The 13,507-nt window shown below is 55.9% G+C and overlaps 1 protein-coding gene across 1 annotated transcript in view; it reads right to left on the bottom strand.

Moving 5' to 3' along the window:
• Positions 1–2,475: 2,475 nt before the first annotated feature.
• AP2B1 (adaptor related protein complex 2 subunit beta 1) overlaps positions 2,476–13,507 on the bottom strand; it is a 44,102-nt gene continuing 33,070 nt past the window's right edge. Inside the window, exons 20-22 of the mRNA XM_063146364.1 lie at positions 12,982–13,068; positions 3,872–4,026; positions 2,476–3,186 (exon numbers count right to left, since the gene is read on the bottom strand). Coding sequence (XP_063002434.1) covers positions 3,112–3,186; positions 3,872–4,026; positions 12,982–13,068 — 317 coding nt within the window. The 3' untranslated portion in view covers positions 2,476–3,111. The remainder of the gene's footprint in view (positions 3,187–3,871; positions 4,027–12,981; positions 13,069–13,507) is intronic.

Below are 13,507 nucleotides of genomic sequence, written 5' to 3'. Positions count from 1 at the left end.
TTTGGCCCGATAACCAAAAGCCCCATCTTTGCAGGGCACTGAATTGCGATGGTAACGTGCACCCAGTGGTGTAGTCGAGGGAGGCCTCTCGGGGACGTGGGCCCCGGCACTTATTTTTTTATTATCAGGGAAGCTGATCTGCTACCTCCCTCAAATTTTCCTGTTCGCTCTGAGCTGAGTTGCATTCCTCAAAGTAGCTGCAAGGGAATTTCGCCCCCAGCAGCACTGCATTTCCCCCTGTTGTGATGCAAAGGAGTTTAGCTTGTCTGGGGACCATGAGAGTCACAGGAGACTTGCTTCTGGGTGGAGAGAAAGCTGCCAGCACCGGTTTGTGGATACGGATCCACGCAGCGCTCAGTGTTTTTCCGACTCTCCTCAAGGACGTGGCTACAGAGAGGGTCATGAAGAGCGTCTGTACTCCAACACCACATCGCAGCCTTCACCTGAGATCAGACGGGAGCCGCAGAGGACTCCGAGAAAGTAGGGATCCCACGAAAGCAGCCTGCCCTAACCCTGTGGCTCAACGCGCCCCCCTTTGCCAAAGAAAGACAACGCTCCGGAGAAAGCCGCTTTGTGTAAATGACATTTATTGGTGATTCAAGGCAAAGCTTAATTCTCCTTCCCCTCTGAGTCTAATGGCTCCAAATGACGGAATGGCAGCAATGGTGAGCGGAAAACGAAAACGGAAAACGGCCCTTCTACCCCACTCCCACCCCTCCACCCCCACCCCTCACAGCATGCAGACAAAGGACACAGCACAGGCCCGGCGGGGGGGAGAGAGGAGACAGAGAGAGAAAGAACAGATGCGATGGACATTTCCGGCAAGTTGGGGACCATTTTGTTTCACTCTGGGCTTCGGACAGTGGTCATGCCAAGCGTGTGATCCCACCCCACCGCTTCTGAGGAGGGAGAGCTACCGAATCCTCATTCCACCCCACCCCACCCCAGGATCTCGTGTTCCCTTGTGAAAGGGCCTCCACTCGATCAAAGGATGGTGACCACCTCCTAAAAAGAGGTGCCAGGAGGGACTTCGGAGCGAGACGGCTGCCTCAGGATATGGGCAAAGTTGCAGCCCTCACTGCTGGAGATTCGCTGACCGCACTCGGCAAACTTTACGGGCGCTCCCGGCCTTCCCGCCATGAAACCAGCTTCTTGGTCGGCCTTCGCCTAACCCGTGCCCTCCAGATGTGCGGGACTTATGGGAGTGGCTGCCCCACACATCTGGAGAGCGCACGGGCGGTGAAGGTTGATCTTGGTCCTCTTGAGTTAGCCCCTGAACCGGAGTCACCACGAGGTCCCGTTTTGTCTCTCGCTCAGCCCAGGCGACGCAGGCCCTGCTGTCCAACGGGCCGGGGCATACAGCCCACTGCCTCTACCCGTGACGTCTGCCACATGAGCTCCACGTACCACGGAGCTCCGTTGGGAGCGCCGTGTTTTGTAGGTCCGCCGTGTGACCATCTCACGGCCTTTCGGGCTTTGGAAAGGGTTTTTTTCAAGGTGTCGGTGCGGAATGGTTCTTTGGGCAGCTCAGCCTTGCTTGGAAGCGAAGCTCCCATGGCGGGGGGAAAAGGGAGCGCACAGATACGCCCTGCAAGAAGTCCGCTGGTTCTGACAGCCCGAGCTCGGCAGAGGCTTTGCGGACCAATTCTGACAGCCTACGTGGATGACTGGGTCTTTTCCAGCGGAGGCTGGGCCGCCCTGCCAAACCCACGGAACGTGGCTTGACCTGGAAAGACGCCCGGGAGTCAAAAGGCAACAACGTCCAGATGAATCGGAGGGGCCTACTCAGACAGTGAACTATCTGGGCTCAGGTGGGGAAGGTCTGAATAGGCTGCCTCTACAAGGGGCTTCAGCACCTGACCTGGGGGGACGTCACCCCACCCTCAAGGAGACGCAGGCAGCCGGGCCAGGCTAAAGGTACCCTCCAGATGTGTTTGGACTCTGATTCCCATCAACGATCAGAGACGAAAGGCATTATCGTCCAACACACCTGGAGAGCAGGGCGGGACAGCCGTGATCTCGCCTGAGCTGCAGACGACAGGAGCAGCCCTCTCCGGGAACGTCCAATGCAGAAGCGGCAAAAAGGCAAGAGAGATTGGTGGTTCCTACTACAGTGTCGTTTGGACCCATAACGTGGGGGGCAGGAAGGCAACTGGACTGAAGAACCCACCGGTCGCCGTCAAGCCAAGCTGAGCAGAACAGGGGAGGCTCGGTCACGTCCCTCCCTGCCCCGTTACTGCCCCCCCCCCCCGGCTCTGGGGAGCTGCAGACTTCGGCTGCCGTACTTCCCAGTGACCTCAGGCCCGCCTTTCCAAGCTGTTCAAGGCTGCTTTGGTTGAAACACTCCTTGCCCCAGAGGTTTGGGGCTGGCGGGATTTTCAGCCCCGGGCAGTGGAAAGGAGGGCGGAGCGTTCTTCCGACACCGCCCCACCACCTCCCATGGAACAAACCCACACGCAAGCGTCGTTCCTGTGGCGGAGGCTCCGTCCTTGATCTCTGCCTGCTTTAAACAGCCGGTGAGTCGCCAAACAAAATAAAAATAACCGTCGTCAGAAGTGCGCGAATACAAAAGAATAAAGTGCTGTGTGGTGTGGGGGGGTGTTGTCTCCGGTGCCTCCGGCCTGGCGGAGAGATTGTGTGTGTGTGTGTGCGTTGAAAACGAGGGTGCGTCTTACAAAATACCAACTAGAGGCCTACAGTGGTTTGGGGAATGCGAAGCGTTGGCACGAGATGTGGGAAGCGCACGGGCACAAACGGACGAGACGGACGTGGCACGGGACGGCGGGGGAAACAGGGCGACGCCGAGTGGCTACAAACTGGTCACAGACGCTAAAAGTATCAAACGGGGCCGTTCCCCCCCCCCCTACGGTTACCGGAACGCTACTCGCTACCTTGGTTCCGCCTTGGCAGGTCGGGCCGAGGCCGCCGACACAACACAGGGGCTGCCGACCCGCCGACCCGCCCCCCTCCGCCCCACATCGAGAGAGAGAGAGTGTTCCTGGCCTGAGCCGACAAAAAAAAAAGGGGGGCAGCGGAGTGTGTGGCGCTGCTCCTCCCTCTCGCTTCTCCGTGGGGTGAGGCGGCAGCGGCGGCGGCGGCGGCTTCGAGGGGTTAGTTTTTCAAAATGCCGTCATAGACCTGGTAGACGTAGTGGGACACTTCTGGAGCGCGGCATTTCAGAGAGAGCTGCGGGAGAGAAATCTGGATTATTTCAAGGGAATTCAAGCACCCAGAGGGCGGGGTGGAGGGCAGAAAAAGAAACCGGAAACGAAGGTTGTGGTACCCCCCCACCCCCAATTCGACTGTCTAAACATGCATAGAATTGTAGGACCTGTTCCTCTCTAAACATGCATAGGATTGTAGGCCTTCTTCCTGTCTAAACATGTATAGGATTGTAGGCCTTCGTCCTCTCTAAACATGCATAAGATTGTAGGGCCTTTTCCTGTCTAAACATGCATAGCATTGTAGGCCTTCTTCCTGTCTAAACATGCATAGGATTGTAGGCCTTCGCCCTCTCTAAACATGCACAGGATTGTAGGCCTTCGTCTTCTCTAAACATGCATAGGATTGTAGGCCTTCTTCCTGTCTAAACATGCATAGGATTGTAGGCCTTCGTCCTCTCTAAACATGCATAGGATCGCGCCCCAAAGGACTGCAGCTGGTAAGATTAACTAAGGTGTTTTTTTAAAGCCCTTATATATATTTTACCTGCCCTAAGGCATCATCACCTCATGAGGACTAGGAACTTCATTTGAATTTGTGAAGAAAAAAAAAAGGAACTGGGCACCACTACACCCAGGGCCTATTCCAGGTCAGGCTGGAAATATCCCAGGAGCGCCCAGGGAGGACGGAGGTGTCTCCGGCCCCTTACCGTGTAGTTGGGGTTGCCCGGCTGAATGCGCAGCTCAGCAAGTATCCAGATTCCGTTGGTGAGCTTCAGCGACTGGTACAGCATGTCCTGGCCCTCGACGTTGCGCTTGGCGATGGTGTAAACGTTGTTGCTTTGCAGCTTGCTGGAAACGGTGTCTTCGGGGAAAGGAAAGGAGGACGGAACGAAAAGCCGCGTTAGATCCAACGGAAGCATCTAAACCGGTTCAATCCCCGCTGGAACGCGCTTCACGTAGGGCTGCCCTTGAAGACGGCCGGGGATCAGATCCAACTTCAGTCCATTTGAGGTCAACGGGTCTACTGCCAGGGTGGGGAACCGCAGGCCTGTGGGCCCTTATCCGGGGTTCACCCTTTCCCCACCCGTTTCCCCCTGACTGCCAACCATTTCCCAGCTTTTGCACCCGACCGAAACGCCTCCCCTGCAGCACGGTTGCTGCCAGTCAGAGCTTTTAAGTTAAAACAAGGCTGGCGTTTCTATTGGGGGCCCTGCCCCGTTCCCAAGGTTGGCTCCGAACGGCGTGGCGCCCTCGGCAGGGCCAGGGGGAAACGCCGGTGCCCGAGCGAGACCCACCGACCCGCCCGTCGCGCTGGTTTCTCGACTCTAAGGTCTATCCCGACCACCCCTGGAATGCGGCCTGAAAGGGGTCCAATACCCCTGGCAGAAAGGGAGGGAGAAAACGAGGACCACACTGGAGACATGTGTGTGGAGACTGAGATTCAAGCGTATCTCCATCGGCTCCACCGAGACGTTTCGTGGCTACTCAAGTGTGCAGACCCAGGTCGGTTGATTCCTCTGCAGCCGTTAACCACGATGGCTAGATGGCACCCTTCTCCCGGGGCCACTTGCTGGAGCAGCGGGAGGCCCCGTGCCCTGCTTGGGGGGCTGTGTGTGTCACCCTCGGCAGAGCAATTGGAAGGGAAGACGGTCCCTGACTTCAAGGAGCTCACGGGGCAAACATCTGGGGCTTCCAAAAACTGCAACATCTCCTTGCCTCACATTTTAAGGGCGGCCTTCCCCGACACGGCACACCCACCGGAGGCCTTGGCCTGCAAATCCCGTCGTCCCCAGGTAACGCAGGGGTGGATTCCTGCCTTGAGCAGGGGGTTGGACTAGATGGCTTTGTAGGCCCCTTCCAACTCTGCTTTTCTATGATTCTATGATGCGTCCCTCCTGGAATTGCCAGAAAATCCCAACTTTTCTCCAAAATGAACCCTCATCCCGCCACCCGGGCTGCAAATGTTTGGCTTGCCCGTTCCTACAATGGCTGCCACGGAAGGTGTACAAGACACTCATTTCCCGGGAGGCGAACCCGGGAGGCTGGAAGAAAAGGCTCCAAAAAACCAAAACCGCTCTTCTGAACTAAAAGACGGCGCCGGAGGGTGGCACTTTGCCTTGCGGAGTGCCAGGCTCCCAGTTATTAAAAGTACCCTTAAGGAATTAAAATTAAAAAAAAAAAATCAATTGTGTGGGGAACTGGCGGACAGCGGAGGCTCCCATGCCAGCAGGGCGCTGAATCCACTCCGGGTTTCATTCCGAACCAGTCAGAGCTCGAAAGGAGCCCTCCAAGGTCCAAAGCTCCTGACCGGTTCAGACTGAAACCAGGAGTGGATTCACTGCCCCACTGACGTCGGAGCCACCAGCCTCCACTGAACTGCACATGGTAGACTTTCCCCGCCAGATGTACTGGACCGGCTGGGGCATGCATGCTGGGAGTTGTAGTCCGACGCATCGGCTCCCCTTGTTTTACTACACAGGGAGTCGGAGTTCTGTGCCTTTCATTCACAGCCGGCGATGCCAGCCACGTCGCCCCCCCCCCATCTCCTGGCCGTCGCATGCCACGGTTGATGTCAGCTTCTCGGGGATCCAGCACAGTTGCTAGGCAACAGTGCCTGCCTGGCAGTGCCTGACACAGAAGGCCGAGCCGTTCAGGCCCACGTGACGGGGCTGCCTTTCTCGGCAGTGGCTCGCGCGGAAGTTGCAGCGCAGGGCCGTGGCGAGACCCGCCGACTCGCCCGTTGGGCCGGTCGCTCCACTCCCGGATGTGCGCAAGCCCCGCGAGACGTACATGGGGAAGTGGAGCGCAGGTGCCAGCGGGCCCAATCCCTTGCGTCTCAACCTAAAGAGAGCCCGAGTCAATGAGCTGGGAGAGAGAGACTTACTCAAGACCATCTCAATCCAGGACCGGCGGGGGGCCTCTAGATGTTTTGGACTCCAACTGCCATAATCTCCAATAATTGGCCATGCTGGTGGGGCTGATGGGATCTAGCCAAACCGTCCGGAGGCCGCCAGGCAGCTGGACAGCCCTCTGTCAGGGATGCTTTAGGGTGGATTCCTGCCTTGAGCAGGGGGTTGGACTCGATGGCCTTGTAGGCCCCTTCCAACTCTGCTATTCCATGATTCTATGATCAGGAAAAACGTACTGACCGTTAGAGCAGTACGACAATGGAATCAGTTGCCTGGTGAGGTTGTGGGCTCTCCCACACTATAGGCCTTCAAGAGGCAGCTGGACAGCCCTCTGTCAGGGATGCTTTAGGGTGGATTCCTGCCTTGAGCAGGGGGTTGGACTGGATGGCCTTGTAGGCCCCTTCCCACTCTGCTGTTCTATGATTCTATGAAATGGAGTAGGGCAGACGCAAGACAGCAGCACTGGGACATCAAGAATGCACAGGAGCACGCACGGAGCCACCACTGAGAAAGCCCTAGCCTCAGTACCCTCCAGCCTCCTGGCCCTTGTCGGTAGGTCAGTGAGTAGGACCCCCGATGCCCTTTTCCTGCATTGGCAGGCACACGCAGCCGAGAACGGGTCTCCAAACCAACAAGGCCAAATGCAGCGCCTTGAGTAGGCAGCCAACCTAAACGATACAGAATACGAGCAACGCAGCCCAAAAGAGTAGTGCCCAGAAGCGTTCTGGCTCCCGCATTCTGAACCGGTCACAGCTTCGGAATAGTCTTCAAGGGCAGCCCCGCATAGCGTGCACTGCAGTAATCTAACCTGGACGTAAACAAGGTTCCCGAGTCCGGGAGAGAGGCTCACTGCCTGTTCTGGATGGGGTTGCCCTCCCTCTGAAAGATCAGGTTCGTAGTTTGGGGGTACTCTTAGACCCATTTCTGTCATTGGAGGCTCAAGTAGCCGCCACGGCTCGGAGTGCCTTTTACCATCTTCGGTTGGTTCGCCAACTACGGCCTCTCCTGGACAGGGATAGCTGGGCCACGGTGGTACAGGCATTGGTAACCTGAAGATTGGATTACTGTAACGCGCTCTATGTGGGGCTGCCCTTGAAGCTGCTCCGGAAGCTGGAGCTAGTGCAGAATGCTGCAGCTCGGCTGTTGTCCGGAGCTGCCCCTTTCCAGCATGGAACTCCTCTGCTGAGGGAACTGCACTGGCTGCCTATTCGCTACCGGGCCAGGTTGAAGGTTCTTGTACTTGTGTACAAAGCCCTAAACCACTTGGGACCAGGATACCTGAGAGAGAGAGAGCCTTCTCCCTTACCAACCTGCCCGGTCACTGAGGTCATCCGAGGGCCTGCTCCTGGTGGTCCCACATAGACCCATCCTCCAATCGGAGTCCACCAAGGGCAGAGCCTTCAGCATGGTGGCCCCCCTCCTGTGGAATTCCCTGCCTCCGGAGGTCAGGCAGGCACCAACACTGTATTCCTTTCGGCGCCTCCTGAAAACGTTGCCTTGATGACCGGCCTCGGTTTATTTTGCACATTGTTTCTTTTAAAATACTTGTAATATGTTTTTATTCTACTTTATTTTGTCCGCCGCTCTGAAATTCTGAACGGGAAGCTGTATACACTGTAAATAAATGGAACGCCTCTCCCAAAGTGAATATACTAGCTGGACAGCCATCTGTCAGGGATGCTTTAGGGTGGATTCCTGCATTGAGCAGGGGGTTGGACTCGATGGCCTTGTAGGCCCCTTCCAACTCTGCTATTCTATGATTCTATGATACCCGGTCACTACGTTCAACATCTAAGGCCCTCTTCCGGGTGCCTACTCCGAGAGAGGCTCGGGGTGTGGCAACGAGGGACAGGGCCTTTTCGGTGGTGGACCCCAGACTCTGGAACGATCTCCCTGACGAGGCTCGCCTGTCGCCAACGCTGCTATCTTTCCGGCGCCAGGTTAAGACTTTCCTCTTTGCCCAGGCATATGGCGGCACATCTTAATCACCCACATGTTTAGCCTTTTTAATGGTTTATGTGTGTGTGTGTTCTGTGTTTTAAAATTTTAAATTTTGTATACTTGTTTTTATCTCAATTTTAGAATTTCTGTAAACCGCCCAGAGAGCTCTGGCTATGGGAGCGGTATATAAGTGCAATAAATAAATAAATAAATAAACACGCGAGGCCTGCCTCACCGTGGCTGGGTCAGTTTTCTCTAGTTGGGGCTAAAGCTGATCAGCTAAACCCGCCCGATCAGGGATAACTATCAGGACTGGCCAGGTATAAACACTCCGAGCCTTTTCGCCTTTGCTCTGGTCAACGGAGCGGGGCCCTGCTAGCTACTACACCTCACGCTGCTGCTCCTAGCTCCTTCCACCCACCCCAGTTCTAGAGTTCCCCTTTCCAGCTTCTCCAGACCTTCCAGGTGCGGCCTTCCAGGCTCAAAAAGGCATTGGGGGGGGGGATTCTATCTGGGGCCTCTAAGCGAACGCCATGATCTCTCCCCTCCCACCCTGAACCTTCTTGCGGCTGCTGTGCTCCGCTCTTGCAGTGACGGTTCTTGAAATAGCGTTCCCCCCTCCCTCGTTTCTGCTCAACGGAGCTCTTTTGACATGTGCCGGAGAAACACACACACACACACCCGCCTGTGAGCGGCACAAAGGCCACCGCCTTCCCACTGTCGACTTAATTGTTACGTTTCCGGCTTCCCGACACGTTTCAAGAACGCAGCGCCGGAGGGCGGCCGTGTAATTGACGACGGGGGCGAGTGGGGGCTCGGGGCGAGGCCGGCCAGGCCCCGGGGAAGCGGGCAGGCTGCTATTGATTGGCCGAGGGGCCCCCCAACGGAGCCGGAGGCGGGCAGCGGGCACCGAGGAAACGAAGCCCGTCCGTTCGTCTCGGCCTGCGCCCGGGGCCTGCTATTGTGCCGCCTTCCCACTTCGAAAACCCCAGGATTTGGCTTTTGTTGCGGCGATAATTGTGCGCTGGAACATTTAAAAATAATTCGTTTTTGGAAGAGAAAAGAAAAACCTAGAGGGAAGTGGACGGGAAGAGGTACTGCTAGGAGCAGCGGATTGTTGGAATCAGAAAAAAGAGAAGGGGAGGAAGAGAAGAAACGGCCCTCCACGGTAGCCGAACGTTGCCCTTGTAATAAATTGGACGACGCGTCGTCCAATTTATTACAAGGGCAACGTTCGGCTACCGTGGAGGGCCTTTCTTCTCTTCCTCCCCTTCTCTTTTGCTTCCCAGGAATGCTGAGTCGGGAAGGGGGTGAGTAATCCATGTTACAGGTTTCGCCGTCCTGCAAATCTGAAGAACGTCAGAAGAGCCCTAAGACTGGATCAGACCCAGGGTCCCTCTAGCCCAGCACTCTGCTCACAAAGTAGCCAACCAGCTGTCGACCAGGGACCATCAAAGCAGGACATGGCGCAACAGCACCCTCCCGCCCATGTTCCCCAGCAACTGGTGTACCGAGGCGTCCTGCCTCTGCTACTGGAGGTAACACAGAGCCATCGGGACTAGTAACCCTTGATAGCTACTAGCCCTAGTAGCTATCGAGACACTTCTGGTCACACAAATGGAGTCAAGTCTGGAGCTGTGACACTCCCCTTTTGAAAACGCTGAAATATGGGAATAAACACTCCTATAAGAGCTCTTGTTAGGGTTGCTCAGAAACGGAAAGTGCTTTTAACATCTGGATACTATGCCTTATTATCATCATCATCATCATCATCAACAGAGCCCTGCTGGATCAGACCAAGGGTCCATCCAGTCCAGCACTCTGTTCACACAGGGGCCAACCAGCCATCGGCCAGGGATGAACAAGAAGGACATGGTGCAACAGCACCCTCCCACCCATGTTCCCCAGCAACTGGTGCGCCCAAACTTACTGCCTCGAATACTGGAGATAGCACACAACCATCAGGGCTAGTAGCCATGGATAGCCTTCGCCTCCAGGAATTTATCCAACCCCCTTTTAAAGACATCCCGGTTGGTGGCCTTCACTACATCCTGTGGTAGTGAGTTCCACAGTTTAACTCTGCACTGTGTGAAGAAGTCCTTCCTCTTATTTGCTATTCTTCACACCTACTCTGTGTGACAACCTTTCAAGTCCAGCCACTCCATAAGAACATCAGAAGCGCCCTGATGCTGGATCAGACCAAGGGTCCATCTAGTCCAGCACTCTGTTCACACAGGGGCCAACCAAAGCAGGACATGGTGCAACAGCACCCTCCTGCCCATGTTCCCCAGCAACTGGTGCACCCAGGCGTCCTGCCTCTGGTAGTGCAAGTGGCATTTACGCCTTGATCGCCCTCCCGGAACACACCCGCCGCTGCCTCCAGCGTTCCCTCCGCACCGCTTCTCCCAAATCGCCGCTTCGTCCTTGTCTCCTTGCTGAAGCGACGCCTGCGTGAGTGGGCTGAAACCGGATCTTTCCCCGGCTTCCCGTCACCTCCACGTGGCTGCTACGGCTTCCCCACTTTCAGAAGCTTCATCTGCAAGCGCCTGGGAGAGGAATCTCTCCTGTTTCGCTCACGCAGCTCCAGGGATCAGGAACCGAGGTCCCAACAAGGTGTTGTCCCATCAGGCCCAACCAGCACGGCTAATGGTCAAGGATAACGGGAGTTGTAGTAGCTACATCGTGAAGTGTCATCCACATTGGATGGCATCGTTTAAATTCCGTTCTCTCTTCTTAGCTGCCCTTAACTCTCTTTCTCTCGCTCAAAGGGTCAGTGGCCAATTCTCTCCCTGCCCATGTTCCCCAGGTAGCTCCGCCCCCTATCCTGGTCCCACCCCCTTTCTCCCCAACCACAAAACACTCAGTGTTTTCGGTGTGTGGGTGTGGGTGGGTGTTTCTGCAGTCTTAACACCCATTCTAAGAGGTTGAAATGCATCTCCTTAGTTACGGGCGAGAAGAGCTTTATGGTGACATTTGCTGGGCGGGGAGGGGGGGTCGGTCTTTGGGCCCCCGCCCACATCTGGAAGCCGGCCCCCCTTCTCTGAAATGCAACTCAGCTCTCGGACTGAAAGAGGTTCTCTGCACCACCACCCGGTTTTATGGGCTGCAAGCTTTGAGGATTTCATTCTGCCATTCGTTGCTCACGTGCTTTCAGGCCAATCTCGGCAGGCCGATACGAAGGGCTAGAAACTTGATTATTATTTTTTAAATACAAGCTGAGATTCTGAGGACGCCCGGCGCCAGATTCCGCCCTTGCTCCACGCGATGGCAGGATCCGGTCCTGAACAGAGCCTCTTGCTCAGGAGCTCGGATCACCCTGCTGCTCTTCTCCCGTGCTGTCCTGTGCCTGGCAGGGAACCTTTCCGCGTTCCAAACACTGCCTCGCAGCCGTCTTCCCAGATAAGAGATCTCTCCCCCACTGACAAGGGGGGGGGTGGTTGGGCGGGGGAGACCAAGGCCTCCCTGAGAGCGAGCTGTCACTGGGGGAGAAGCGATAGCCCGTATGACGATCTGCCGTTTTCACTCTGCTTACGGGAGAGAGAGAGCGCGCGCCTGAAAAGTGGGTCACGCCTGATAAACAAGATTGTGTCACTTCTTTCTCGTCTCAGGCTGGCTTCCCCGCTCTCCGGAGCCGAGGCCGCGCTCCCGCAGCAATTACAGAGGCTGCCTCAGCTGCCTGTTCCACCTCCCGCTCGCGTTTCTCGGCTACCAAGGTCGGCCGAGGAAGAGGAAGACGGCGGCATCTCCAGCTCGGATGACACAAAGGATCCCGAAGCGGCAGCGACGAGACAGGGCCAGGGAGGGAAGGCCCCGGGAAGCGAGTCGTCAGGAGCAACCCCAAACAGGGAGCACCTTGGCAGAGATGAGGCAGGGAGGGAGGACTCCGCCACGGGGCGCCGAAACTCTTTCAGCCCGAGGGCCGGGTTCAATTCCGGTGGGGGGCGGAGGGAAAGGGGCGGAGCCGAAATACCAGCATATTTTAGCTCCAAGCTCTTCCTGCCAGCAACACTGGAACAGCAGAAGCTGCCTTAGTCTAGCTAGCCTAGTACTGTCAGCACAGACTGGCAGCATCAGCTCTCCAGGGTTTCGGGCCAGATTCTTTTCCGAGCTGGAAACTTAACCTGAAACTTTCAGGGCGCAAAGCAAAGGCTCTACTGGAGAGCTATGTTTCTTCTCCTTAAAATAAAATAACTTTCTAATCCTCGTGGTTGTGGAGAAAGGTCTGGTTGAGCTTCGTGGCTGGGCAGGGGCGTGGTCCCACTCCCAATATGGGCATTCAGCCTTCTCCGACCTGGCACCCTCCGGATGTGTCGGACTACAACTCCCATCATTCCATCAGCCGGCTTAGATGGCTTTGAAAGGGGAGTGAGGCAAATTCAGGGGGCGGGAGAAGGCCTGTGCTGTTCACACAACACGTTCGTTGGTTGAGTGTGGATTGTTTGTGAACCGTGGGTTGGCGTGTCGTCTGAACCTAGGACATTTTCTGAAGGGGGGGCCTTGTTAATCATGCAACGTGGCTTGTAAACCACTCTGAACAACCCAACAGCAAGCCACGGGTTCTCAAGGAGGGGGGGTTCATTCGAGGAAAGATAAGGCACGCTGCACGGTTAACCCGCCACCCTGTGGAAAACGTCCTCGGTGCCATTCATACATTAGCTTTGATAGAGCTAACTGAACACCCCTCAAGCGCACTGAAGTGCATTGCGTGGCTCTTTCCTTAAACAGAAGTATTTGATCTACCGGCTGGAACACGACATTTCAGAGCAAGGAAGCCTCATGACGGCAGGCAGAAGACGCTCCTCCTCGCTGGGCAGGGAGAGAACGCTAGGCCAGACCGAAGCCGTGGCTCCTTCCTCAGCTAAGCCAGGGTCCACAAATCTAGCCAGCCCGTGGTCTAGCAGAGACGCCTGTGGGACGGGCCATTGAGGGCAGCCCTTCGAAAAGAAAACGTACGGTTCTCTACTTACCGGCGTTGAGGTGACACTCCTTGATCTGGAACTGGAGCTCATTTTCATTCGGAATGTCTTTCCAAGTCGCGAGGAAGACCTGGCGCTCTGCGGAGGTGGGAAAAGGTTAGGGTGAGCCTCCTGTTTCCAAGAGCTCTTTGAGGCATCCGACATGTCCGCCCGGGATAGCCTTCGAACTGCAGCCACTGACACATCTGACACATCTGGAGGGCACCAGGAGGGGAAGGCGGTGTGTGCCAGTGGAAGCGGCTGCCATAGGCGGTGACGGCTTCTCCTTTGCTGGAAGTGTTTAAGCACAGACTAAACGGCCATCTCTCCATAAAAAAATAAGAGAAGACGTCTATTGCGTTGTAATAGAAAGGGTAATGAAAGGGTACCCCCACAGCGTTCAAGGGCGCTTGTAGTTAAATGCACTAATAAAGTAAGTTGATTTGAACTTCTTTTAGGCTAGTTCTAGCCTGCATTTATTGTCTCCAATACTAAATGCTGTGCTGCCACGCTTTCTCTGTATAAAGCAACTCTGCTG

This window comes from Elgaria multicarinata, chromosome 22 (genome assembly GCF_023053635.1).
Source record: "Elgaria multicarinata webbii isolate HBS135686 ecotype San Diego chromosome 22, rElgMul1.1.pri, whole genome shotgun sequence".
NCBI classification, from domain to species: Eukaryota; Metazoa; Chordata; class Lepidosauria; order Squamata; family Anguidae; genus Elgaria; species Elgaria multicarinata.
This window is presented reverse-complemented; position numbering and strand designations above follow the sequence as displayed.